This window comes from Heterodontus francisci, chromosome 3 (assembly GCF_036365525.1).
Source record: "Heterodontus francisci isolate sHetFra1 chromosome 3, sHetFra1.hap1, whole genome shotgun sequence".
In the NCBI taxonomy this organism is placed as follows: Eukaryota; Metazoa; Chordata; class Chondrichthyes; order Heterodontiformes; family Heterodontidae; genus Heterodontus; species Heterodontus francisci.
Window position 1 is genome coordinate 74,571,741 of NC_090373.1, and position 27,479 is coordinate 74,599,219.

General features: G+C 39.9%; 1 protein-coding gene across 8 annotated transcripts in view; it reads left to right on the top strand.

Moving 5' to 3' along the window:
• ldah (lipid droplet associated hydrolase) overlaps positions 1–27,479 on the top strand; it is a 356,347-nt gene that overhangs the window by 125,892 nt on the left and 202,976 nt on the right. For all 8 annotated transcript variants that reach the window (XM_068023320.1, XM_068023329.1, XM_068023345.1 and 5 more), the window contains one exon: positions 20,547–20,681. In XM_068023320.1, the coding sequence (XP_067879421.1) occupies positions 20,547–20,681 (135 nt within the window). The remainder of the gene's footprint in view (positions 1–20,546; positions 20,682–27,479) is intronic.

A 27,479-nucleotide genomic window follows, 5' to 3' on the forward strand; every position in this document is an offset into this window, starting at 1 on the left:
ATCCATTCTTCATCTGCAGGTCTGTGAGAAGATCTCCACTTCCTCATCAGAATCCCATTTTTAATATAGTAGCCTTCCGGAATTCCCTTTGCTTCAGCTTCGGTTAGAGCTGATTTTGCCACTTTACTTAACTCTGGATCGGCTTGCTGAGCCTTGATTAGAGAAGACTGACTGAACATTTCCTTCAGTTTATCCAAATCTCCAAATAAAGTTTCATTTTCGCCTATCTGTCTGTGGTGCCAATTTGACCTCCAACAATGGAACTTGTTTAGCCATTGTTCAGGTCACCATACATGAAGGAAAAATTCCTGGAACCTTTTCCTGCAACTGCTCTATCTGTTTGACTTCATTTGGTCTTTCCATGACAACTGGAGAAGGTACTACCTTCGCTCCGACCAAATCATTTCCCAGGAGTAGGTCAACTCTGTCTACAGGCAAACTACAGACAACCCCTACAGTTACCCTTCCAGACGTTAGGTCACACTCTGAGTGCACCCGATACAAAGATGTGGGTATATACTCCCCACCAATACCATTGGCATTCAATGTGCTCTCTGGTGGAAAAGTTATATCTTTCCCCAGCAAAAGAGTTTGGGTGGCTCCTGTATCCCTATGTATAACTATAGGTTTATCTGCTTCACTTGAGGGATAAAGAGTTACTTTTCTTTTTGCCAAGAATACAAGAATTCCCTATAACTGTCCAGTATCTTGTTCAAGTCCCCCGCTCTCATAGTGGTTTTTGTACTTGGTCTTACAGCTGCAGTCAGAGCTACAGCTTTCTCTGTTGTTCTGTCGGTCAGGGCCACATTCTCTGCATTGGCCTTGTGTACCCCAGTAAGTCCCATCGGTTTACCCTGCAACTTCCAGCATTCTGCACAAAGGTGTCCCACCTTGTGGGAATGGTAACACTTAGGCTTTTGGACCTCACTTCCACCCTCAGTATCTTCATTTCTGGCCGGAGGAGGAGATCCCGAGCATTCCCAGCTATCCATTTTTGTCCCTGGCTACTTGCCTTCCTTTCACCCTCCGACCTTCTATCCTTCTCGGGTTTGTGGGGGTGATGGAAAAAGGGTTTGGGCTTGTAAACAAGCTCATAATCATCAGCGATCTCAGCTGCCTGTCAGGATGTTGAAACCTTCTGGTCCTCTACATGAGTTTAGAAGAATGAGAGGGGATCTCATAGAAACCTCTAAAATTCTAACAGGACTGGACAGGCTAGGTGCAAGGAGGATGTTCCCGATGGCTGGGGAGTCCAGAACCAGGGGTCACAGTCTCAGGATACGGGGTATGCCATTTAGAACTGAGATAAGGAGAAATTTCTTTACTCAGAGGGTGGTGAACCTGTGGAATTCTCTCCCACAGAAGGCAGTGGAGGCCAAGTAATTAAATATATTCAAGAAGGAGATAGGTATATTTCTTAATGCCAAAGGGATCAAGGGATATGGGGAAAAAACGGGAACAGGGTGCTGAATTATACGGTCAGCCATGATCTTTTTTGAATGGCGGAGCAGGCCCGAAGGCCTACTCCTCCTATTTTCTATTTTTCTATGTTTCTATGGGTTTTTACTGACGCAGGGAGTGAATTTTTTAATTCTTCCAGAAGAATTATTTCCCTAAGGATCTCTTACATGGCCTTTACCTTTAGTGTCTGCATCCAACTATCAAAGTTAATTTGCTTTACCCTCTCAAATTCTATATAAGTCTGCCCGGACAATCTCCGAAAGTTCTGAAATTTCTGCCTGTAAGCTTCAGGGACTAACTCATAAGCAGCAAGAATAGCCTTTTTTGCTATCACATAGTCTGCAGGAGCATCCTCAGAAAGTATGGCATAAACTTCAAGAGCTCTGCCCAACAACCTGCTTTGCATGAGCAGTATGCAGCTTTCCTTTGGCCAGTTCATCTGTCAAGCTATCTTTTCAAAAGAAATGAAAATGCCTCTACGTCATTTTCCTCAAACTTCGGGAGGGCTTGCACAAATTTAAACAGCTCTCCACTGGGTTCTGGGCTGGAGTCCGGCTTTCCCTCATCAGAATTTTCATCAGGGTCAAGGCCACCCTTTTTTTAGTTCTAGCTTTTTTAATTGCAATGTCCTTTCTTGCTCCCTTTTTTCCCTTTCTCTTTTTCTCTCTCCTTTGCTTGCTCCCTTTTAAATTCTGGTTCAAGTTTTCTCATTTCTCCTTCCTGTTCAAGCTGCTTCATCTGCAACTGAGTTCTAGCTAATTCAACTGAACTACCATCTGGATTGCCTTTTCCTTCTTCCAGTTTCAAATGCTGGGCTATTACTTCAATTATGTCTGCTTTCTTAGCCCCTGGTTTTAACTCTAACTCCAACTTTTCTGCCAATTCTTTAGCCTAGCCTTGGTTACGTTTTTCAAATCACTCAGATAAGTACTTCCGCCCCAGTAAGGCTGTAGTAAATGACAAAGCTGTTCCAGTAGTGTAACTTTACTCGAATGCACACGAAACCTGGTGCTTTCCTTTTTCCCTTTTCAATTGCATGTCTCGGGCTTTGGTTATGCAATACAGAGCCCCCAATTATAAATTATGACTGAGGTGGGAGGAGTGTGCTGTCTTTCTCTAGTTCCAGTTCTCCACAGATCACAACGTATATTTAAATATTTACCCAGTTACCGATATGGCCAATTATATGCTCTATTTCAGAATAAAATCCAACAACCAGGTTTCTTTAATAAAAAAAACAAATTATTTATTTATTACAAAGCAAGACTTATTCAGTAAAGATGCAAAGTATTAACACAGATTGAAATATGAAAGTTATCTTTTTAATTACACCTTACACATACACTGGTTAGAGAAAATGTAAAGTTTTCTCTGCAGAGATCTCTTTACAAAAAAGAACAAAAAATACTTTGGGTTAATTATTAAAGGTAAAGGAGAAGATACGGAATGATATCAGTTGTCTCTTTATTCTGGCGTCCCAAATATGCATAGACGGCTGTCACTGGGATCTTTGTGGAGCAATTCTCTTCAGGCGACATCGAGGATTAGTCTAGCAGGCTTTCCAGGAGAAATGCGGCATCAGGGGTTTCAGCTATCACACTGGATTCTCAGAGAGGTGGAGAAAGGATGAACTGATGTCTTCTTTTAGCAGGCTGACCCCCAACTGACTCAAACTAATATCCAAAATGAAACCAATTCTTGACCACCATAAATCTTGACATGTCACTTCTCTGTAAACAACTCCTCCTCCTGGTCACCAAGGCTCTTGCTATTTACTTAGCTGAAGACATGTGATTTCCAGTAAGTGTCTTTTAAACCAAGTCACAAAATCCTTCCAGTGACTTTTTTCAAATAAAAGTGAAGTCCAACATCTATGGAATCTCTTCAATCCTCCAAATAAATCCGTTTCCACAATTCTAAAACACGAGTACTCAAAAATATTTTTAAAATGGAGGCACTTTCATAACATTCTCAAAAAAACTCCAACAGGTTTGTTCAACATGATTTCCCTTTCATAAATCCATGTTGACTCTGCCCACTCCTACCATTATTTTCAAAGTGTCCTGTTATCACATCCTTTATTATAGACTCTAGCATTTTCTCTATGACTGATTTTAGACGAATAGGTCTGTAGTTCTCCCTTTTCTCTCCCCCTCCATTCTTAAATAGTGGGGTTACAATTGCCATCTTCCAATCTGCAGGAACCATTCCAGTGTCTACAGTATTTTGCAAGATGAACACCAATGCATCTACTATCTCTCCAGTCACCTCTTTCAACACTCTGGGATGTCGATCATCATGTCCAGGGGATTTATCTACTTTAATTCCCATTAATTTCTCTAGTACTTGTTTTTTTTACTAATATTTATATCTTGCAGTTCTTCATTTACAATAATCCCTTGGTTGTCCAATATTTCGGGGAGGTATTTTGTATTTTCCTCCATGAAGACGGACACAAAGTATATGTTTTGTCTCTCTGCCATTTCCTAATTCCCCACTATAAATTCTCCTGCCTACACTTGTTTTGGACCCACATTGTTTTCCGACCATATGAACATACAAATTAGGTCATTCAGCCCCTTGAGCCTGCTCCGCCATTCAACAAGTCCATGGCTGATTTCATTGTAACCTCAACTCCACATTCCTGCCAATAACCTTTCACCCCCTTGCTTATCAAGAATGTATCTTAAGAAAATAAAAACAAAGATTATGTGATCTTACTTACAATTTAACCCCTCAAGCCCAGACATTCATGCTAACCAAGTGCGAATCGTTGTCAAAGAAGAAATGCTTTTGGAGGTACAGGTTACAAACATACAAACATATGAATTAGGTGCAGGAATAGGCCACTCGGCCCCTCGAACCTGCTCTGCCATTCAATAGGTTCATGGCTGAACTGATTACTCCATATTCCCACCTACCTCTGAAAACTTTTCACCCCTTTGCTTATCAAGAATCTATCTACCTTGGCCTTAAAAATATTTAAAGATTCTGCGTCCATCGCCTTTTGAGGAAGCGAGTTCCAAAGACTCACTCAGAGGGTGGTGAACCTGTGGAATTCTCTACCGCAGAAGGCAGTGGAGGCCAAGTCATTAAATATATTCAATAAGGAGATAGATATATTTCTTAATGCCAAAGGGATCAAGGGATTAGATTAGATTAGAGATACAGCACTGAAACAGGCCCTTCGGCCCACCGAGTCTGTGCCGAACATCAACCACCCATTTATACTAATCCTACACTAATCCCATATTCCTACCAAACATTCCCACCTGTCCCTATATTTCCCTACCACCTACCTATACTAGTGACAATTTATAATGGCCAATTTACCTATCAACCTGCAAGTCTTTTGGCTTGTGGGAGGAAACCGGAGCACCCGGAGAAAACCCACGCAGACACAGGGAGAACTTGCAAACTCCACACAGGCAGCACCCAGAATCGAGCCCGGGTCCCTGGAGCTGTGAGGCTGCGGTGCTAACCACTGCGCCACTGTGCCGCCCTATGGGGAGAAAGCGGGAACAGGGTACTGAATTAGACGATCAGCCATGATCTTTTATGAATGGCAGAGCAGGCCCGAAGGGCTGAATGGCCTACTCCTGCTCCTATTTTCTATGTTTCTATGACTCTCAGAAAAAATTTCTCCTCATCTCTGTCTTAAATGGGCGACTCTTTATTTTTAAACAGTGACCCCTAGTTTTAAATTCTCCCACAAGAGGAAACATCCTTTTCACATCCACCCTGTTAAGACCCCTCAGGATCTTAAATGTTTCAATCAAGTCACCTCATATTCTTCTAAACTCCAGCGGTTACAAGCCTAGCCTGTCCAACCTTTCCTCATAAGACAACCCACCCATTCCAGGTATTATTCTTGTCAACTTTCTTTGTACTGCTTCCAATGCATTTCCATCATTCCTTAAATAAGGAGACCAATATTGTTCACAGTACTCCAGATGTGGCCTCACCAAAGTCCTGTATAGCTGAAGCATAACTTCCCTACTTCTGTATTCAATTCACCTCGCGATAAATGATAACATTCTATTAGCTTTCCTAATTACTTACTGTACCTGCATACTAAGCCTTTGTGATTCATGCACTGGGACACCCAAATCCCTCTGCATCTCAGAGCTCGGCAATCTCTCACCATTTAGATAATACGCTTCTTCTTGATTCTTCCTGCCAAAATGGACAATTTCACATTTTCCCACATTATACTCCATTTTCCAGATCTTTGCCCACTCACTTAACCTATCTATATCTCTTTGTAGCCTCCTTATGGCCTCTTCACTACTTACTTTCCTACGTATCTTTGTATCATCAGCAAATTTAGCAACCATACCTGCGGTCCCTTCATCCAAGTCATTTATATAAATTGTAAAAAGTTAAGGCCCCAGCACTGATCCCTGTGGCACACCACTCGTTACATCTTGCCTACTAGAAAATTATGCATTTATGCCTACTCTCTGTTTCCTGTTAGCTAGCCAATCTTCTATCCATGATAAAAAGTTACCCCCTACACCATGAGCGTTTATTTTCCACAATAACCTTTGATGTGGCACCTTATGAAATGCCTTCTGGAAATCTAAGCACAGTGCATCCACTGGTTCCCCTTTATCCACAGCACATGTTACTTCTTCAAAGAATAATAGTAGCTTCGAACATTTTCCCTATGACAGTTGTGAAGCTAACTTGTCTGTACTTTCCTGCTTTCTGTCTCCCTCCCTTTTTGAATAATAATTCGGTATTTTCCAATCATGCCACTTTCCTTTGATGGTCCTGAAGCCTCCGGTTTGAAGATGTGGACGGCTGATTCGGTGGTTCTCCGGGAGACAGCAATGCGGCTGATGGGATGCTCAAGAGGCCAGAATTCGAGGAGCACAGATATCTGAGGGCTGTGGGGCTGCAGGAGATTAGAGATAGAGAGGGGTGAAGCCATAGAGGGATTTGAAAACCAGGATGAGAATTTTAAAATCGAGGTGTTTCTTGACTGGTTGCCGATGTAGGTCAGCGAGCACAGGGATGATGGTGAAGGAGGCTTGATGCGAGTTACGATACGGGCAGCAGTGTTTTGGATGAGCTCAAGTTTTCGGAGGGTCGAACGTGGGAGGCTGGCCAGGAGTGCATTGGAATAGTTAGGTCTAGAGGCAACAAAGCATGGCTGAAGTTTCAGCAGCAGATGAGCTGCTGGAATGCTTTAAGGCTGTGATGATTGGTCTCTGACAGCCAAAAGCATGAGTGTTTACCCTTGATTCCCATTGATGTCAGTTTTGTTAGAGCTTGATGTCGAGGACAGTTATTCTCTACACTCTCCTGGCATTCTGCTCTCCTGGCGTCCATGTCTGGATCAAGGCTGTGATGAGGTCTGGAGCCAAATGGTTCTGTTGTAAATTGTTGTAAACTGTACAAATTGTACAATTGTACAATTATAAAAGTTTTGCATTACCGCCCTGCTTTTTATATTCTATCCTTTCAGATACAGAACCAAGCTTTCTGTTTGCAAGTTCTTACATAAATGTCTTCTAGATAAAGGCTATGTTTATGTTTGCAGTGATGATATTTCAACACTTGCACTTGGTTTTCATCTGTGGTTTGCATGCTGCACTTTGTTATGATATTTATCACAAATGCATATGTCAGAATGTTATATACACGTACAAACAATAGTAATTCCATGCCAAAACTAAGCTGGCAGAAAACTGGATGTTGTATAGATCGTTGTTTTTCTAGATACAAATTGGCAGTTTCAACAACCCACATCCATCCAGTATGTATTAGAGCCATAATTCTTTTAACAGTCTGTTAACATGGCACAGCTGTAGTCATCGCTGTTGAAAAGAACTGTAACTGTAGGTGCGATTAAATATTGTAGCAGCATTCTTTGTAACTAATATGTGTGAAGTTGACGACAGAAGGGTAAAATTCTGACAATTGGATTTTGTTGCAGCTTGGTCTTTACTGACTATTGGTTACTTCTTCAGGCTAATCACAACTTTAATTCTTTGTTTGTGTCATATTTTAAAATTCAGATTCCCTTCATTGAGTTATTTCCCTTTAAGATATATACTGTGTTCTCAGAGTTCCTAATTAGTGTAGATTTGACTCTATTTCCCACTTGGACCACTATTGAGAATACATTCGTTTCAGAATAATAGATTTAATATCAAGTCACAAGTTTTATAAATGTGTCAGAAAAGAAAGATAAAGAAATTACTTCAAAATATAAAAGGCTCAAAGTTTGTAGCTTTGGAATTTTAATGAAGCACTGATGCCATTTTTTTCCAATTTACCCATTTTAGTTTTTTTCATGAAGAAATAATCTTAGTAGAAGATTTCCTCTGTTCGCTACTGGTAGTAAGATCGCAGGTGTATTTAACATTTTGCTACTAATATTGAACACAGGAATCTTCATTCCTTGTCTGATTCCTTGTTTTAAAGGAGAAAGGTCTGTGTTTTTGAGGGTGACTATTTTGAATACTCATGCGAGAAGAGGAGCAGTATTGTTCCTGTTTATACAAAAGGTGTGTCCATACCATCGTTCTTTGTACTTTGTCTTTTTGGTGATGCTAGCCATGTTTGTTCTCTTGTGCAAAATTTGCTGTTATATGAAGCACTCTGCTATACTTCCAATGTGATGATCAAAATCCCCTTAGTTGAGATGACCACTACTTTTGGTAACAACTTTCTTTACAAATAAATTGTCAGCAACAAAGAACTTGTAGTTGTATTAAATGAAGAAAGGAGCTTCCACAAGGAGGCAGGAAAGTTAAAAGGGAGAAAACCTTTATGCTGAGCTTTAGACCAGGAGACTGGAGAAAAGAAAACATTAAAAACTTGAAATGGGAAACAACAATTGGAGCCTTCAAACTTGTTTCTTTCACAAGCCATGTAAAGTGACCCCATCATTTTCTCAGCATCTAACTTGTCTAGCCCCTTAAGAATTTTATATGTTTCATTTAGGTCACCTCCCATTCTTCTAAACTCCAGGGAATATCGGCCTAGTGTACTCAATCTCTCCTCATAGGATAATCCTGTCATCCCAAGAACCAATCTAGTGAACATGCCTTACACTCCCTCTACGACAAGTATGTCCGTCCTGAGGTAAGGAGACCAAAACTGCACACAGTACTACAGGTGTAGCCTCACAAATGCGCTGAATAATTGTAGTAAGAGCTGTTTACTCACAGGTTTTGAAACAAAGGAATTAGAGTCTAACATACCATTCGCCTTCCTAAATGCTTGCTGTACCTGCATGTTAACGAGATGTGATCCATGTACAAGAATATTCAGGACCGTCTAAATGCAAACCTTTCTCAGTCTGTCACCATTCAAAAGTATTCTGCTTTTTTTAACTTTTCCCACCAAAGTGGATAACTACACACTTCGTAAGATTGTATTCCATCTGCCATGCTCTTACTCACTCATCCAACCTGTCTATATCCCTCTGCAGCCTCTTTGCGTTCTTCTCAGCGCTTACTTTCCCATCTAACTTTGTATCATCAGAAAACTTTGATACATTACACTCAGTTCCCTCATCTAAGTTATTAATACAGATTGTAAATAGCTGAGGCCCAATTACTGATCCTTGCAGTACCCCACCAGTTATAGCCTGCCAACCCAAAAAAGCCCTGTTTATTCCTACTGTTTTCTGCCTATTAACAATTCCTCAATCCATTCTAATATATTAGCAACAATCCCATGAGTCCTAATTTTGTGTAATAACCTCTTGTGTGGCATCTTACTGAATGATTTTTGAAAATCCAAATACATTACATCCACTAGTCCACCCTTATCCATCCTATTAGTTATATCCTGAAAAAACGTGTAACAGTTTTCCCTTTCATAAATCCATGTAGATTCTTTTTAATCATGTTATGATTTTCTAAGTGCCCTGCTCCATGTCCCTCATAGATTCTAGCATTTTGCCTACGACTGATGTTAGGCTAACTGGCCTGTAGTTCTTGGTCTTTCTTTCTTAAATAACGAGTTTGTGTTTGTTACCTTCCGACCCTTGGGAAGTGTTCTAGAATCTAAGAAATTCTGTAAGATCAAAAACCAATGCATTCGTTTGCCATTGCAGAGCAACTGATAAAACCCTGCTCTCTAAGTGATTATCAGCACTGTTCCCTTTAAGCTGCATGCGTGTGCACCCACGCAGCAACCCGGAAGGTACCATGCAGGCTGCACACATTTAAGATACGGCACAAAAAATTTTAAAGGTATTGAAATGAAAAGGCCACACACAACAAAATAAATTTTGGGAGGTCATTGGTTATCAGTAACATCGAAAGTCATTGTTTTCAATAAGTAACATTTAGTTTTTTATTCAGGACTTGAGTAGCATCCCTCCTACCATCCCAAGTCTTAACAGAACCAATGACCTTTTTAATATATGGGGCCCCCTTAACAATAACAAAACCTTAGCAGCAGATCTCCTTTAGTGCACATCATTCTTTGCTCTCATGCAGTTATCACACTATTGGAATACATGTGCAGTCTCCTGCTATCATGTTTCTCATGTCAGCTGTCCCTTATTACAGATGTTTGGTTTCACATATGCTCCAGTTCCCTGCTGAAGACTTTAACCCTTATTGACTTCTTAACTGAGGAAACCAAGTTCAATTTGCAATCAGTAAATATTTTAAGCGTGCATTTATAATTTGGAAATTAAAAGGTGAGAATTTGAAATTGTGTAATAGGCTTTTAACAGAAAATGAAAAATATTTTCTTTCAAATTCATTTTTGTTCCCCCAATACTGTATTTTTCTTTGTTCTCAGGTGCTCCCACATGCCACACTGCATTTTTGATCCCAGTAGGGCCAAAGACTGACCTTTTTGGCTTTTGCCACTCTGAAATGCCACAGAAGCAGTCTGAAATGACTCACTTGCCACTGTTTATTTTTCTTTCATGTAGCAATTGCCTTGCTTTTACTCAGTGGCATTCACTATCAGAATGGTTGAAATCTGCTACGTGTAAAGAATTGCAGGCACAAACCTGTACCCTATGACTTCACTGTACAGCATGTTGACTTCTGAGATGCTGTGTGACTGACTTAGCTGCATCAAAGTTCTTTAGTCAGTTTTAAAATGACTCTATTTGCGTATCCGTTCACCAGTTGATCTAGTACTTGCTGTCTTGTCCTGTTCTGCAATTAGGGTGTAACATTCTGATTTAGAGCTAAAGAATATTGATTACAATCTGTCACCAAGACTAAGCAGTACTTAAGAACTTGATTTGGTTCACTACTCATGCTGTAATTGATATGTGGATGGTATTTTGCACTTTTGAAACATTTTAGCACTGTCGTTCACATTTAGACCCTTCTGTTCAAATGGAAATTTCGGCTGTAAACCTCTGACTGTCCCAAGTAAATGTGGATGCATATCAATTTCTTTGCTATGTTGTGCAGTCTGTATTATCGCTAACTCAGTTATTGCTAGTTCTGAACAGCTGTATGTAACACTGCAGTGTTCTGTATATAAAAAGAAAAGTTCATGGATAATGCTACTTTTGATGTGTATATTTTTGGGAGTAACATATTTAAAGCTGACTTCCTACCGCTCAGTCATTTTACTTGTTCACCAGCAACATTTAGATTTGCCGCATGGAGAGCTACCTTGTAATGGTGACTTGCTCTTTTGTTCAATAAGCTGTACCAGTGTATATTCCTTGACAAACCTAACGTAAGACAGCGCACTTAACACAGCCAGGACTACCTAGTAAACGGAAAGATAGCCTTCCCCATAGGCAGGTGAAAAATGTTGTATAGGGACTGTAAGTTGCTTGAAAAAGAGGGATATTAACAGGTATGGTTGGTGAGCAAAGAATTGGGATAGTGGTCATGGTACTGGACCAGTAACACTGAGGTTGTGAGTTCAAATCTAAGTATGGTAAATCATGAAATTCAATAAGTTTGGTCACTTGTGGGCTGGCACCAAAAAATTGACTGTGAAAGCAAGCAGCTTGATTGTAACGGAAGGGGTCTGGTCTACATTGACTGCCATCCCAAGCAACATGATTGACCTTTAATGACCTCAGGGCAACTTGAACCAGCCAATCAATACTGGTTTGCCATTGTCGCCCACATCCCATGAACAAATAAATAGCTTGTTATTGTTCCCTCCTCCCACCTGAAAACCTTCCTTCTATTTTCCCTGTGTTTTCATGATTTAAAATATGCTTTTCTTCCCACAGTAAATTTGTAGTTCTTGCTGCAGCTGTAGCAGTGCAACATGATATTTTCTTCCACAGTCCAATTTCCAATGACCAGAAACATGAAGAAGTGGTCACTTGCCACAAACTGAGTCCACTGACTAACTTCAGGTGCACTGTCTAACCTTAGTACCAAAGCAGCTTTTAAACAGTCCTTTTGGCCCTAGCACAAGCATCAGTCTCACTAAGCAACACAAATAAAACCTTATCCCAAATAACATCATTGTACAAATTTCTTAATTTAATGGCTGAAACTGTATGGAACATTGAAAACATATCTATATATTATTAAAATTGTCACATCTGACCTACCCTCCATTGAAAAGTCCTGACTGACACTATGTGGTGTCTGTTTTTATCACTTGATACCTTTTTGCCTGTAATTCTCTAATCGGATTTTCCAACGCATATTTTTAAATTGTTTTGTCCAGTTTATTTTTGTCATCCATGTTGCTTTTTGTATCTGCAAGGTCAGTGTTGTTTTTCAAATTGTAAAAGGCTTCTGTTGTTAGGATTTGTGGTATCTCTATTCTTGCGTCTCCAACTCCCTTCATTTGGACCTCCCACTGCTATCATTTTAGCCCACTCAGGCCATCCACTAAAGTCTTTAGTTAAGCCTCCTGGTGTTGCATTTTACCCCATTTTGACCTTCTACTGCTACAGGGTAAGGCAATCTTAAGAGGGTCCAGAAGAATGAGGCTCAAATTGCCCTTTTGCCCATTGGTCTCCTGCCTGATTTGCTTATAACTCCTTTTAGGCCATCAGGCACTCTTCCACATTGCTTTCCCTATCACCAGTTGCTTCCTTTCTTCACCTTCCTGCCTTAAAGTAGCACTTGGGCACTGTTTAATAAACATAAATTTCCATCAGCAAATAAAAATTACATTGGAAAATGCTTAAAGATTGATCCTGCTTGCAGTTTTCAGGTTTTTACACAAAAGCAATTTCCTGAAGCCTCACAAATGCTTCTGGATATATATGTTTTTTTTTAAAAACTGAATTTGGAGCTAAATTAAAGAGTGAATGGGATTGCCGAATTGCATGGGCAGCAGCTAATCAGGAAAACTCAATAACTCCAAATCATCATCTATCTTGGGTGAAATCACTTGGAAAAGTGAATTGAAATGCTATTTAGCTGTTGCACTGTGAAAAAAATACATGCTCAATAATCCTTATTTTTGTTAATGTCACAAAAAGAAGCCACAGATGCTGTTCACAGCAGAGACTATCTGAGGTCAAAACTGAACTGTTCATAATAGAGGAGGAGTTGCTAATATGAAACCAGTAACAATACTTTCCCAAAGGGTGAGAGTAGACACCTGCAGCTTTAATTTGGAGGAATTTCCTAATGCAGGCTGGTGCATTCCGCAAACAAAGAATCTAACTCCCTTCAATTATTCTGTTGAAAAAATATCCAGTCCCAGCTCAGACCTTTGCACTAGCTAAAGCGTTAAAGCAAAAACCTTAATGAAGTTATTATAGGACATAAAAGACAATTTCATGAGCAGATTGATTTGTTATTTTTAAATATATGTGATGTTTAATTGTGTTTAAAGCTTTATTTTAGACAGTTGTCATTTCATTCACTCAAAAAAAGTTGTATGAAATGTTTTTCAAAAGCCATCATGATTGATTCCATTGGTTCAGGTGCTCTTTCTGTTGGCTTGTTCTTTGGTCACTCAGGATTGGTTATTTTGTTTTAGTCCTTAATAAGGTTCTTATTGGCAGATTTCTAGTCACATTCCTTGCTTTTGATTCATACATTCCCTTTTCAGTTCTGTTGTGAAGCTATTTTACTTTGTGTGAAACAACAAAGTGTGATGGAGAAACTGTTGCAGGAAATAAGTGGTACTTAGAGAAAATTTACACTATATGCAAGACTTTTGACATATAGCACTTGGTTGCACACAGTTGGCAGAATTTTGCCAGCCCCCGCTGACATCGGGGTCATGGTGGGGCAGCCCGGAAAATACTTCCAGGAGAGGCCCGTCATGGGCCTCAATGCCGGGAAGGCCCCGCCCCATTTTACCAGCGGCGGTGAGGCCTCCGGGTGGCCCCCCTGCCATTCAGCGGCATGGCCTTCATTGAAATATTTAAATAAATTTAAATAAATTCAGAAACACTTAACTTGTCCCGACGGCCATCCCATGCCGATATTCCGGAACCCCCGCGCCTTCGAATCTCCATTCAGAAATCCAAGGCATGACACTGGTGGGGAGGGGGGAGGAATGAATTTTTCAGGGCTTGTGGGGAGGAAGCGGCTAAAACAAACGCGATTGGTTGAGGGGATGGTGGGAAGGGGTTGAAGGTTAAAGGAATGAAAGTTTGGGGGAGAAAGGTCGTGATCGAAAACTTATTTTTTTGGAGGGGTAGAACAAATAATAAACGGATTATTTGTTGGGGAGGGGTGGGAGAGGGGATTAGAAGTGTGAGTAAAATTTTATTTTAATCTTTTGACAAACCTGTCGCTTTAAACATTTAAATAACCCTGAAAGGCTTGAAGACCTTTTAAAAGTGGCGCCTGTGCAGTGGCACCGGTGCCATTGCCGGGATTGGTGCACCCGCCCCCTCTATGTAATCGGGGGCGGGCAGCCCACCCACTCCATACTAATGAGCCGCCGCGCAAAATATCACGGCGGCTCTGCAGCACACATCTTGCGTGTGCGCTGTACACTTTTTGAAGCTCGCCACCGAGAACGGCAGTAAGCTATGAAAATTCAGCCCAGTATGTTGGCAAACATAGTCTAAAACTGACCTGTCTTAGTTACTATCATACGGTTCTTTCTCTTACTCTTCTGGGGTGGCAGGGTATGATGTGAAAAGAGCTTCTGAGTGATTTAAGCTTCATTTTGTAGTAGTGGCTTGTAGATCAAATGTGGCATGCAGTCTCATGTGTCCTTATCTGTTTGCTTTCTCACAACCCCTTTCTCTTCTACTCCTGCACCCCCCACCCCCCCCCCCCCCAACTGCCATTGCCTCTACCTTGTCCCTTCAAACCAGCAACTCAATTCCTCCTGCCAAGAGTGCAAGGTTGGAACATTTAAAAATATTGTATCTACATAGTGGTTTTGAGGTAAGTGTTAAAATAGAAAGAGTAAAATATGATATTTCCCATTTTTAGGCCATATCATCCTACAAAAACGAATCAGTTGTCACAAGTGGCTTAAGTCAACATCTCTAAGAAAAGGTCTTCAAAGTATCTCAGGAATACCTGTCGCTTACACCCTGGAATATCAACTCATCCATTAAACAGCCACAGGCAAATCATTCCAGATAACATTTTACCCACTTTAAAGCATTTCTGAACTCAACTACAATGTCATTGGCCCAGCACTCAAGTCACACAAATCTACTTGTAGTTGTGGCCACTGCATTGTGTTGATTAGTTTTTGCATTCGCAGTACTTACCACAGATTTGAAATATTTAAGCTAAACATTGCTGGGACATTTTGACACCTCACTCGTTCATCTTTTTCACTTTTTCAGAAATTCCAAGCCTCATCTGTCATAAAAACAGAACAACAGAAACATTCCTGACCACGTTTCCTGTTTTAAATATACAAAAATGATCAGCAATCCATTTTAATGCACAAAACCATTAATTATAGTACTGTTTGATATTTGCCCATAAGTAACTGGAAAATCAAAAGTCAAACTTGGCTCAGAACATTTCATTTTCTAATTACTAAGAAATCTTAGTAATGGATTCTATCTGAAGGCAATGGATGTCGCTATATGGTACTAGGGACGTGAATGACTTCACCAAAATATAGTTTAGTTTTTGGAGCAATTATTCTTTCACGAACTAATAGTTCATTTCAAAATAAACACAAAATATTGCAAACAGATTTCAGATTCATACAAGCTATGTATCATTTCTCAAAGAAACTAAAAATGAATCTTTTAAGCAGTGTTCAAAAAATGTAAGCTGAAACTCGCCCTCAGCTGCAAAGACATAATTGTTTAGAAAACAAACCATCTCAATTCGCATTAGTTTCTACTGTATCAGTTTAATTAGGGCAATTAAAAGTGATAGGTGGTAGGAGCATTCAAATGAATTTTTGATTATTTTGTTTTATACACTCAGTGCAAGGCATTGGCCTAGTGATATTTCTTACTTAAAGTCTAGTTGTCCGTCCTTTTCCGAAGATAGTGATTGTGCTTGAAATGTGGTTCTGCAGGCACTGGTAGCCGTAGATACCTCTTCAGTAGTCATTCTTCGAATTTGGGCCCAGGCAGTTGAATACGGTGGATTTTTCTACAACAGGAGAGGCATCACCAGATCCACTTGGTTTTCACCTGATATCTAAACGTGCATACTCTCAGAACAGTCACTGAGTTGCCTTTTTTTAAATCTCTTTAGTTTAGGGGGAACAGAGTCCAATTGTAGTGCCCAACGCCCCAGCTGAGAAAGACTAACAGCAGAGACCACAGATCCAGATGGAAACCTTCTTGATCTGTGTGGGGTTCTTTTACTCCTGAGCCTTTGAGGATAATTGTATTCTGTGAAGCTGTTTCATGGGTTTTGTAACTTTGTATTTTGTGAAGTTTAATGTAGGGGTTGTTTTGGCAATTATTCTTATCAGTATAAGAACCACAACACATCTTTTGGAAACCAAGTAAAATGGAGACTTTTTTTTTGTAAGATAAAAAGCACCAGAAATAAACCTTTTCAGTTAAGCTACTCATGCAGAAAGTAAGGCCATTTGTATTCTGGTTTCTGGGTATCAGTCTCCAAACATGTTATTCAGCCATTTGAATGACATCATGATTGTATTGCTCTAGATCTTAAATTTGGCTTTAAACTCTTAATCAATGTGCGTAATAAAAAAAATGTCATTGGCGTCTTACATTAGAGCTTTATCAGTGTAATTCAGCATTTTAACTGGTTTTAATCAAGTCTGTAGGTTACACCTATGGTTTATGCCTCCATCAAACCACCAGTGCAACTGTTGTTTTTTTCCGTAAACTACGACCTCCAAACATATCATAGAATTGTTACAATACAGGAGGCCATTGAGCCCATTATGTCTGCACCGGCTCTCCGAGTGAGTAGTTCACTTAGTGCCATTTCCCCGCCTTCTCCCCATAACCCTGCAAATTCCTCCTTTTCAGATAACTATCTAATTCCCTTTTGAATGCCTCGATTGAACCTGCCTCCACCACATACTCTGGCAGTGTGTTCCAGCCACATTCTCTGGCAGTGCAACATATGTTGCCTTTATTTAAATGCTGATTTTCTTTTCGAGAATTTGAATAAACTGTTTCTTCTGTCTTTTTCCCCTCAGTTTTATATGACATTTTATGTGACATTTGGTAGACTATTATTAAATGCAAATTGATAAGTTTGGTCAAAATCAGCAAAGACCTAAATGAAAATCAATTTGAACTTAAATGCTTAACATTCGAAATGAATCAAATGCAATGCAAACTTGATTATCCACCATCGTAATAAGGTGCTCCCAGAATACATAATGGGAGTTGAAAGATAATTGAGATTCCCCAGCAACACTCTCCTCTGTTGCTCAGCTTCCGCTGGCAAGGTGACCTGGACAGCTATTCAAATCTACCCATAGAATCACTATTTACTCAAGCCATCAAACAACATTAGAGCTTTATCAGTGTAATTCAGCATTTTAACTGGTTTTAATCAAGTCTGTAGGTTACACCTATGGTTTATGCCTCCATCAAACCACCAGTGCAACTGTTGTTTTTTTCCGTAAACTACGACCTCCAAACATATCATAGAATTGTTACAATACAGGAGGCCATTGAGCCCATTATGTCTGCAACGGCTCTCCGAGTGAGTAGTTCACTTAGTGAGAAAGTCAATGAAAACTATTCTTTTAATGCCAATTTCACCTATCCCCAAGCTACACAAGTAACCACTAAAGGCAGTACACACTCGCCTCCAGTGATTCTGCCAGCAGTACTGATCAAAGTGACATTGCTACTTGAAGACATCAGCTGGCTGATGTTACTTAGCATGAGCTGTGCTCACATCACAGAAATGGATTTCAAGATATTGTAGATATGAAACAAAACTATTGGCAGCAAAATTCTCACTGATTGAAAAGGTGGATAATTTAGAGTAAGATAATTGCATGATGAGAATGCAAACAGCTTTATAAAATATAGACAACTTGTGTCATAGCCACCATAACTCACTCACACTTCTGGATCTTCATTGTTACCAGTTGTGTACTGGCAATCTGTGTCCTCCTATTTCAGGAGCTTGGTGTCAACATCAATATCAGATCATATGTAGCCCAATTAGATGTAAAGTTCATTCTATCCTATCCCAAAAAAATTCAACTTTAATCTTCACACTTCCTATTGTACTCAATGTGAGATTTTATTTATGTTTCCTACAACAGTGATCCTGTGCCTATCACAGTGAGATTTTGTTCATTAACTTTGAATTGTAGACCCAACATGACTGAATTAAGATTGCTGAAATCCATTTTACCCTTACAGCTACAACAACAGCAGCTTGTATGCATATAATGTCATTAACATGCTACAACATCCCATGGTGTTTCACAAGAGTGTAATCAGGCAAAAATTAACACTGAGCCAAAGGAGATATTAGGAGAGGTGACCAATAGCTTGGTTAAAGAGGTAGGTCTCAATGTGGAGAGGAAGATGGAGTGGTTTAGGGAATGAATTCCAGAGCTTAAGCTATAGATGGCTGAAGGCACAGCCACCAATTGTAAGACAAAGGCATGGGGTTGCACAAGAAACCAGAGTAATGCAGAGTTCTTGGGGAGTTGCAGTTTGGATGAGGTTATAGAGCTAGGGAGGGGGCAGACCATAGAAGGATTTAAACATAAGGATGATAACTTAAAAATCAGGGTATTGGAGCTAACACATTACACTCGAAGTACAGAGGTGACGGGGAGTTAATGCAAGTTAGGATAGGATAGCTGGCAAAGAGATTTTTGTCCCATCAGTCTGGGCTGAATTCAAACTCACGTCCTAGAGATGAAACAGTTAATGTGCTGCTGCCCACTGTCTCTTTCCTTTTATTTCCTTCTTTGAATTTTATGTGATCTCATGCGGCATTGCTGAGAGGAAACAATAAAAACGGTCTCTCCCTATTTGTATTTTTCTATCTATGTTTCACTTTTTTCTTTGTATCTGTTCACCTTCTACTCTTTTGGTCTTGCAGTATGACTTTCATACACTTTTATTGTATTTTCTGTTATTCTGTCTCTTCCTTTTTTGATATAATTGTCTTTTGCATGCCTATTGTGTATGTTTCCCCACTGTGGATGCATGTGCTGCATGACCCTTGGTTGTTTTATCGAATTTGCACACTTAACTTTTTAAAAACTAGCGACAAGGAAGGATATGGAGTACTCAGGCTTGGAAGAAATTGGTAGTGGATCAACATTGTTAAAATACTGAATAGGATTCTTCAGTTTGGCAATAGTAATTCACAATTGGAAATTTGCATCAACAGAATCTGCAAACTTGTCGTTAAAAACAGAAAATGCTGGAAATACTCAATATGCCAGGCAGCTGAGTATTTCCAGCATGTTCTGTTTTTATTACAGATTTCCAGCATCCAAAGTAATTTGCTTCTGCAAATTTGTCAATTGGATTTTATTTCCCAATTTTGTGCCCCTATTAATTCTGTTCATGATAACCATAAAACCCCCACTGATTAACATTTCTAGAACTCCTTTTGTGTGCTTGTGTCATATAGTGGTTACTTATGTTTCTTTGCTGTCACTTTATGTTGTTTACCCAGTTCTAATGTGGAGGATTAAGATAACTCTCTCAGAACTTGTGCTCTCGCTCTGGTAAATAACATTACCTCATGCCTGTGACTGACCGCCTGTGGACTGAATCCAGTATATAAATTAGATTCAGCATTTTAGTTAAATATGCAGTAACTGATTCTGGCCCCTGCCTTCTCTTCAGGAAAAGGAATGGGGCAGGTTTTTGAGCAACGATATTTAAGGATGGGCCTTGAGTAAGTACACTACCTGATCTGGAAAACCTCCAAAATAGTCTGCAGTTTAACTTGACATTCTAAGTAGTGACTAAGTATAACAACTCCGTGTCATTCTCAGTCCATTTTAATGCTGTATTTTTCATTGTCTCCCATCCTTTCCTGACAGTACTGATTCAAGTGACATTGACAGCACACCTGGTACTTCATCCAAGTGGCAATCCTTCATGTGCAAGTTTAGATCTTGAAGAAAGTCACACTTGGTGGATGACCTCGGTCATTTTGTCAATTTTCTTCTCACTGAGGTGAATTGCTCTATCTAGTGGTGTGGATGAGAAGCTTTTGGAACTTCCTGCTGAGATTGAATGACCTTCAGGGATGGATTTCTAAATGCGAGTACTGTACAATCTGCTCCCCAGAGTTATCTTTAGGTGCATATGTTTTCTTAACTTTTGTGGAAATAGCATATAACATGCAATATGTAATTTCAAAAAAATTGTACTCCATATTTCTACATTTTTTGAACTTTGAAGAATAGAATTCCAATCGTTTCTCCTACTGTGTTACAAACATTGGATATACTTGAAGTGCTATTAATCTAATGATGAATTATGTAGGACATTTAAGATTTTTGTGTTTGAAATTATATCTGTTCCATATTTGTTTATTTTAGACTTTTGTCTTCAATTGTGTTGGATAATATTCAAGATAAATATGCTGACGTTTATCTCGAAATTAGAAGCCATATATTTTGCTTGTTTTTTTCCAGGAAATTTAACCTCTTATAGGTTAAACAATCATCAATTTCTTCCTCTACTGCATGTTTTTTGATTTGAAAACTGAATATGTGGCCTGTTTTCTTCCACTCTTACATGTTTTTCTAAAAGATCCATTGTCTTTTGTGTATTTTCACAGGGAACCCAGGGATCGTATATTACTATAAGCCCTTCATGCAGATTTTATACAAGATTCTCAACCAGAAGTATCCCATCTGGGCCATAAGCCATGCAGGCCACTGTGTTCCCTCAGAAGACATGGAAATGATGGAAGGTACTATACATAGTCTAGAGACCTTAAAAGGATAATGTCTTCTTTCTAGTCCTGAAGTGCTGTAACCTGGTGCTGGAAGGTGGGATTAGAATGGGCGGCTAGTTTTTTTTTTCAGCTGTGCAGACACGATGGGCTGCATGGCCTCTTTCTGTGCTGTAACTTTTCTATGGTATCTAGTCCACATAGTTATATATAACTGCCCAATAGCAGAACCTTCTACAGATGACTTTTTATTGAAAATGTCATCTTCTGTGTTGTACTATGTTTATTAAATTATAATTTGAGTTATATGTATGATGCATTTATCTATTGTACAAATTTCCTTTGAACCCTCCAAATATTTTGTAAATCATATAGAATATTTTGTAGAAAGCTTCCACATATATATACCTAGTTATATCTTAACCTGGAAATAAATGAGCACTATTTTCAAGTTTTGTAGTATCCGATTAATTGGGTTTGGGTACTAATCATTTAATTGAATATTTAAATCCAAGTGTTCATTGAGAGCCCAATTTGCATATGGATGAGAAGCCTGGGGATCTTCCTGCTGAGACTGGAAGTATGCATGTTTTGGCTTCAAACTGAAGTTAACGCAAGGTGTTTTGTGGTGGATTATGTGGATTTAATTATTTTATTTTATTTTAGTCTTCACATCCTTTTACGGAGCTCCATATGCTCGTTATTTCCTGCTCACAGCAATCACGAAATAGCTGTTAATCTGTAAACAGTGGAGTCGATTGAAGTGAATGTTTTCTCTGCAGCAACACACGTTTCAGAATTTTTGCTGGGAACTCACAACACAGTATTAATGAAGGGGTGCTAAAGTTTTAGTCCTCATGTTTCAAGAGAAACATCTCCACTTAGAAAAGGCCAGCAATTTACCACGGGTGACTAAAAAGGAGCTTTACTAAATTGGAAGGTACACTAGTGCTTGCATCTTGTCTAATTCTGTCATGCATCAAACCCCAATGAAAGGTGCTCCACTGTGAAGCAGATTGCTACGACTGACACTTAAATATTTGACTTGTAGAGGCGTTGGCCAAGATCTTGAATACGCCATGTTGCAATATTTTTGTTTTGATTGTGCACTACAGGCTGAGGTAGGACTGCAGTTATGATGAATGAGCAGTATCTCCACATGGTTTTCATCCAGAAGCAATATATTTTAATTTCAGGTTGTCTCCACACACTACTGTGCATACTCCTATCCTACAGTGTAATGTGCTTAGGGCACTTTTATAGCATTTTTGTGAAGAAAAGCCTTGCTTAAACCTCTTCTAGATTAAGATAATTATGCACAGATGTATAAGGCCTATGTAGGGCAGTCTTTACTAAACTGGTTGGATGCAGTGCTGCAGTTCATTGTAAGGAGAGAAGGAATGGGCTCAGTTAATATATGAAACACATGTCCAGCAATAAAGATGGCAAATGCAAACAGTGAACCATTTATTACCTTCTTCATGTGACACATTACTCAAGTGAAAGGAAAAAGTAGTAGCTGAGGAACAAATGGCCTGGAATGATTTAAATGGGGTCAACTTGGGAAGGTTGAGAGGATGATCTGCAAGATGAGCCTTAACCCCATTAGTAGGGGCAAACACATAGATGCAGTGTAATCAAAATCTGTGCATAACATACGACAGTGCTATTTTAGTCCTTCCCAGATTTACTAGTTGCCATATGTACTGTTTCAACATGCTTTTATTATTCACTTAAAGATATCAGATTGTCTAAGTTTTGAAACTGCAATTTGAAGAAGACAGTAGTAGACAATATTTTTGAGCAGGTGTTATAAGCACTTTGACCTAGAAATCGGATTATGCCTGAATTGGGGCATGATCGGAGCAAAGCACACTACACCCACCAAATGAAGGGGGTAGGATGTCATGGTCATAACACATTGGTCTGCCAGCCTCAGCTGCAGGCACCTTTCATGGCCTCAGAGGTAGCTCGCTGGTCCCGGGGGCCATCAAGGTCAGCTGGCTCAAATGATTGCCCAAGGGCCTCAGGTAAATTGAGGGGGTGGGAGGGAGGCAATTGGGAGCGCAGTGGTGGCTGAAAGCAGCCTGCTGTATTAATGTAGAGCCAAGAGGTACACATCTGCACATCCTGGCTCTACAATAAGGAAAGTAAAAGGCGCAGGCTTGGAGGGCTGAATGGCCTGTTCCTGTGCTGTACTGTTCTTTGTTCTTTGTTCAACTTGATTTTTACGTGGGTCTACAAGGACCACAGGTTTGGCAGCTGAGCCCCTGGAGCAACTGACACAACATGCACGGTGCTCGCCACATCAGCTCCTTAGGTACCCATTTTGTGCCTGTAAAATCAGCACAACGCAATCCAGTTTCTAGGCCTCTCTGTGGTATCCAGAGTAGATTTGGATGCAACTAACATTGGAGAAATCTAGCCGTTCAGTAGATAAGTTTGCCCAAGGTTGATTGGTGTTATCTGACTTGCTGAGACAAAAAAAATCTAATTGGGACTCACTAGTGAGTACAATTACAATTGCTTCATATTTTACATTGCACCCTAAGCTGTAAAGTTAACATTTTTCAGGTTCTAATTATGGCAGTTTCAGTTATTAAGAAAAAAAAGGACTACATTTGGTCTTTTTTTTTTCCATGACCAGCTTTTAAAAGGCTATTTCTTACAATATTGGCTCAAAATTTTCCAAAGGGCCCCAGGACTGAGACAAATAAAGGCAGTACATTTAATACCTAAATAAATACAGAATTTGTTAGGCAGACGATAATTTTAAAATATCATCCAACTATGCAAAGCTAAAGGAAAGTATAGTCAGCTTTGAATGTCTTAGTCAAAAGATCAAATGTACACAATCATACTGGAGAAGTTGCATGACCTCAAATTTTTATCTATAGTTTTCCACCTATTGCCATGGATATTTTGCTCTGAAACTATAAATAGTTGCTTTTTAATCAATAAACAGCCAGCGTGAACTGATAAGGACATTGAGGTGAAGATCAATAAAGAGGCCAGAAAGAGTAATAAAATGGGAGGATGCGTTAACCCTTCTAGCAATCATTACTATTTTCCTCCAAGGCCAACAAGTTATGGCAAAAGACTGTAGAAACTTTCCAAATGATGCTACCAGTATCTGATGCTTGTTATCATGAAACAAAAGCTAAATCGTAGAGTGTTTTTCGGAATCCAAATCATTCATGTCTCTACTCTCCTTCCACTCCAAAAACCTGGAACAGGCTTCAGGAGCTGGTTAGCTGTTTGCAAAAGGATTAAGGAATGGTAATTACTGAAAAGAAATACTTTCATTAGTACCTTATCATATCTCAAAAATATCTCAAAGCATTTCACTTTCAATAAATTACTTTTTGTAATTATTGTTATGTATGCACATGTGGCAGCAGTTTATTATGTAGCAAGATCCAAAAAACAGCTGAGAGATGAATTTGGTTTGTTATATGGTGATACTGTTTGAGGAAGGACTACAGACCAGGAAAGAGAAATCCCTGTTCTTTACATAATGCCATATGATCTTTAATGGTCCATCTGAAGAGGCAGATAAGTTTAATGTCTTATATGAGGGATAGTACTTACAATAAGTCCCACGGTACTGCAGTACAGTCGGGCAGCCATAAAGGTGGGGCTAAAGTGTGGCGAGTCGAAGAGACTTAGCAGTTGGCAGGAAAAAAGACAGAGGCGCAAGGGGAGAGCCAACTGTGTAACAGCCCCGACAAACAAATTTTTCTGCAGCACCTGTGGAAGAGCCTGTCACTCTAGAATTGCCCTTTATAGCCACTCCAGGCGCTGCTCCACACACCACTGACCACCTCCAGGCGCTTACCCATTGTCTCTCGAGATAAGGAGGCCAAAGAAGACTGCAGTACAGTGTCAATTTAAATTCTTAGATTTTCAGCTCAGCTGAGTTGGTTGTGCTTTTGCCCTTGCATCAGAAGGTTGGAGGTTCAAGCAACCTTCAGCTAACACTTTCTAAGCTAACACTTCAGTGAGGTCTGAGAGAGTGCTGCATTGTTGGAGGTGCCTATTTTTGGATGAGATATTAACCCAAGGCCCTGATGCAATAAAAGATCCAAGGTACTATTCAAAGAAGAGCACATAATTCTCCAAGTGTCTGGGCCAACATTACCCCTTCAACTGACACCACCAAATTAGCTGCAGTTGCCAATGTCATGACAATAACTACAATTCAAAAGCTTATCGCGTTCTTTGGGACATGCTGGGGAGCTGAAAGATGCTATACACAGTAAGTTCTTTCTTATGCCAAATGTCTGATCTTTGGCTTAAACCCACAATCTCCAAATCCAAATCATTGATGAACTAGAATTTTCTCTTTCATGAAATGGGGAAAGTAAGAATTGTTTTCTATGCAACAAAGTGTTGCAATCTGGAATGCTTTGCCTGAAAAGGTGGAGAAAGTGGATTCTATAACAACTTTTAAAAGGGAATTGAATAAATACTGAAAAGGAGAAATTTGCAGGCTGATGGGGAAAGAGCAGCGGGGTGGGACTAATTGGTTAACTTTTTCAAAAAACCAGCACAGGCAAGATGGGTCACATGGTCTCCTTCTGTGCTGTAGGGGATATGGTAGCTTAGTAGTTAATGTTACTGGACTAATCCAGAGACCTGGACTAATGATCTGGAGACATGAGTTCAAATCCCAGAACGGCAGCTGGGGAATTTAAATTCATTGAACTAAATAAATCTCGCAACACCTCAGACACTGAAGCAGTCTGTGTCCGCATGCAGAAAGACCTGGACAACATTTAGGCTTGGGCAAGTAACATTCACACCACAAAAGTGCCAGGTAGTGACCATTTTCAACAAGAGAGAATCTAATCATTTCCCCTTAACATTCAACACATTATCATCGCTGAATCCCCCACATCAACATTTTGGGCGTTACCGTTGACCAGAAACTGAACTGGAACAGCCACATAAATGCTGTGGCTATAAGAACAGATCAGAGGTTGGGAATACTGCAGCTGGTAACTCACCCCCTGTCTCCCCAAAGCCTCTCCACCATCTACAAGACACAAGTCAGGAGTGTGATGGAATACTCTCCACTTGCCTGGATGAGTGCAGCTCTGACAACACTGAAGTAGCTTGACACCATCTAGGATAAAGCAGACCAATTGATCATCACCCCATCCACTACCTTAAACATTCGCTCCCTCTATGACGCACAGTGGCAGCAGTGTATATTGTATACAAGCTGCACTGCAGCAACTTGCCAAGCCTCCTTTGATAGCACTTTCCAAACCTGCAACCTGTATCACCTAGAAGGACAAGGGCAGCAGATGCATGGGAACACCAGAACCTGCAAGTTTCCCTCTAAGCTACACACCATCCTGGGCAACATCACCGTTTCTTCACTGTTGCTAGGGGGGTAAAAAGCCTAGAACACTCTCCCTAACAGCACTGTTGGTGTACCTACACCACCGGACAGCAGCGGTTCAAGAAGGCAGCTCACCACCGCCCTCTCAAGGGCAATTAGGGATGGGCAATAAATGCTGGCCTTGTCAGCGATGCTCACATCCCTTGACCAAATAAAACATAAATAAAAAGCTAATATCAGTAATGCTGACATGAAACTACTGGATTGTTTGAAGAACCCATCTGATTCAATAATGCACTTTAGGGAAAGAAATCTGCCATCCTTAGCTGGTCTGGCTTGTATGTGATTCCAGATCCAGAGCAATGTGGTTGACTCTTAACTGCCCTCTAAAAATGGCCTAGCAAGCCACTGAGTTGTATTCAAGAAGGTGACTCACCACCACCTTCTCGAGGGCAATTAGGGATGGGTAATAAATGCTGGCCTTGCCAAGAATGCTAATATGCCATGAATGAATAAAAAGAAAAGATCCTATGAGCTCTAACTCATTTAAATCTCTGACACCTGAATTCTATCCTACACAAAGTCTTGTTTCCCTATCACCCCACTTGTTGGTGATTTTTAGTGACTTGACATTGCCTAACCCATTGAGTGCAAAAATCATCATCCTTGTTTACAAATCCTTGCATGATCTCTCAATGACCTGTAACTGCAACCTCTTACAGAGCTACATGGTAGCATGTGCCCTTTGTCCTCTGGCATCCCATGTTCCCTATTTGGCAGCAGAGCTTCAACTGTCCTAGCTCTACACTCTAAACTCTCTCCCCGAACCCTTCTGCCTTGCTACCTCTCTCTCCACACTGAAAAGTCTCCTTAATACTGCCTCTTCATCCATACCCTATGTTATCTCCCAAATAATTTTGAATCTTTCAACTTCAGTGGATTGCCTTGGGATAGTTGGTGCATTAAAGGTGTTATATAATTGCAAGGTTTTCCTGTCATCCCTGAGTCAAGAACATTGCCAACAAAATCAAGACAATACACTGATTTAAACACAGTTGTCCTTTAATATGATGAATGTGATGCATAAGACAGAATTTCCAAATCCTAGGCCTTGTGTTCCTGGAAAATACAGTGTGAAGATATTGTAATTTCTTTGATTATATATAAACAATAGTGGTGTTACTGGAATTTAAAAAAAAAAAGTGCTGGAAATACTCAGCAAGTCAGGTAGCATCTGTGGAGAGAGAAACAGAATTAACGTTTCAGGACTGTGACCTTTCATCAGAACTAAAAATGTTAGACCTGAAACGTTAACTCTGCTTCTCTCTCCACAGATGCTGCCTGACCTACTGAGTATTTCCAGCACTTTGTTTTTATTTCAGATTTCCAGCATCTGCAGTATTTTGCTTTTATTTTAGTGGTGATTCTGGTTTCCTTTTGTAGTCCATAAGTAGACAAATAGATGG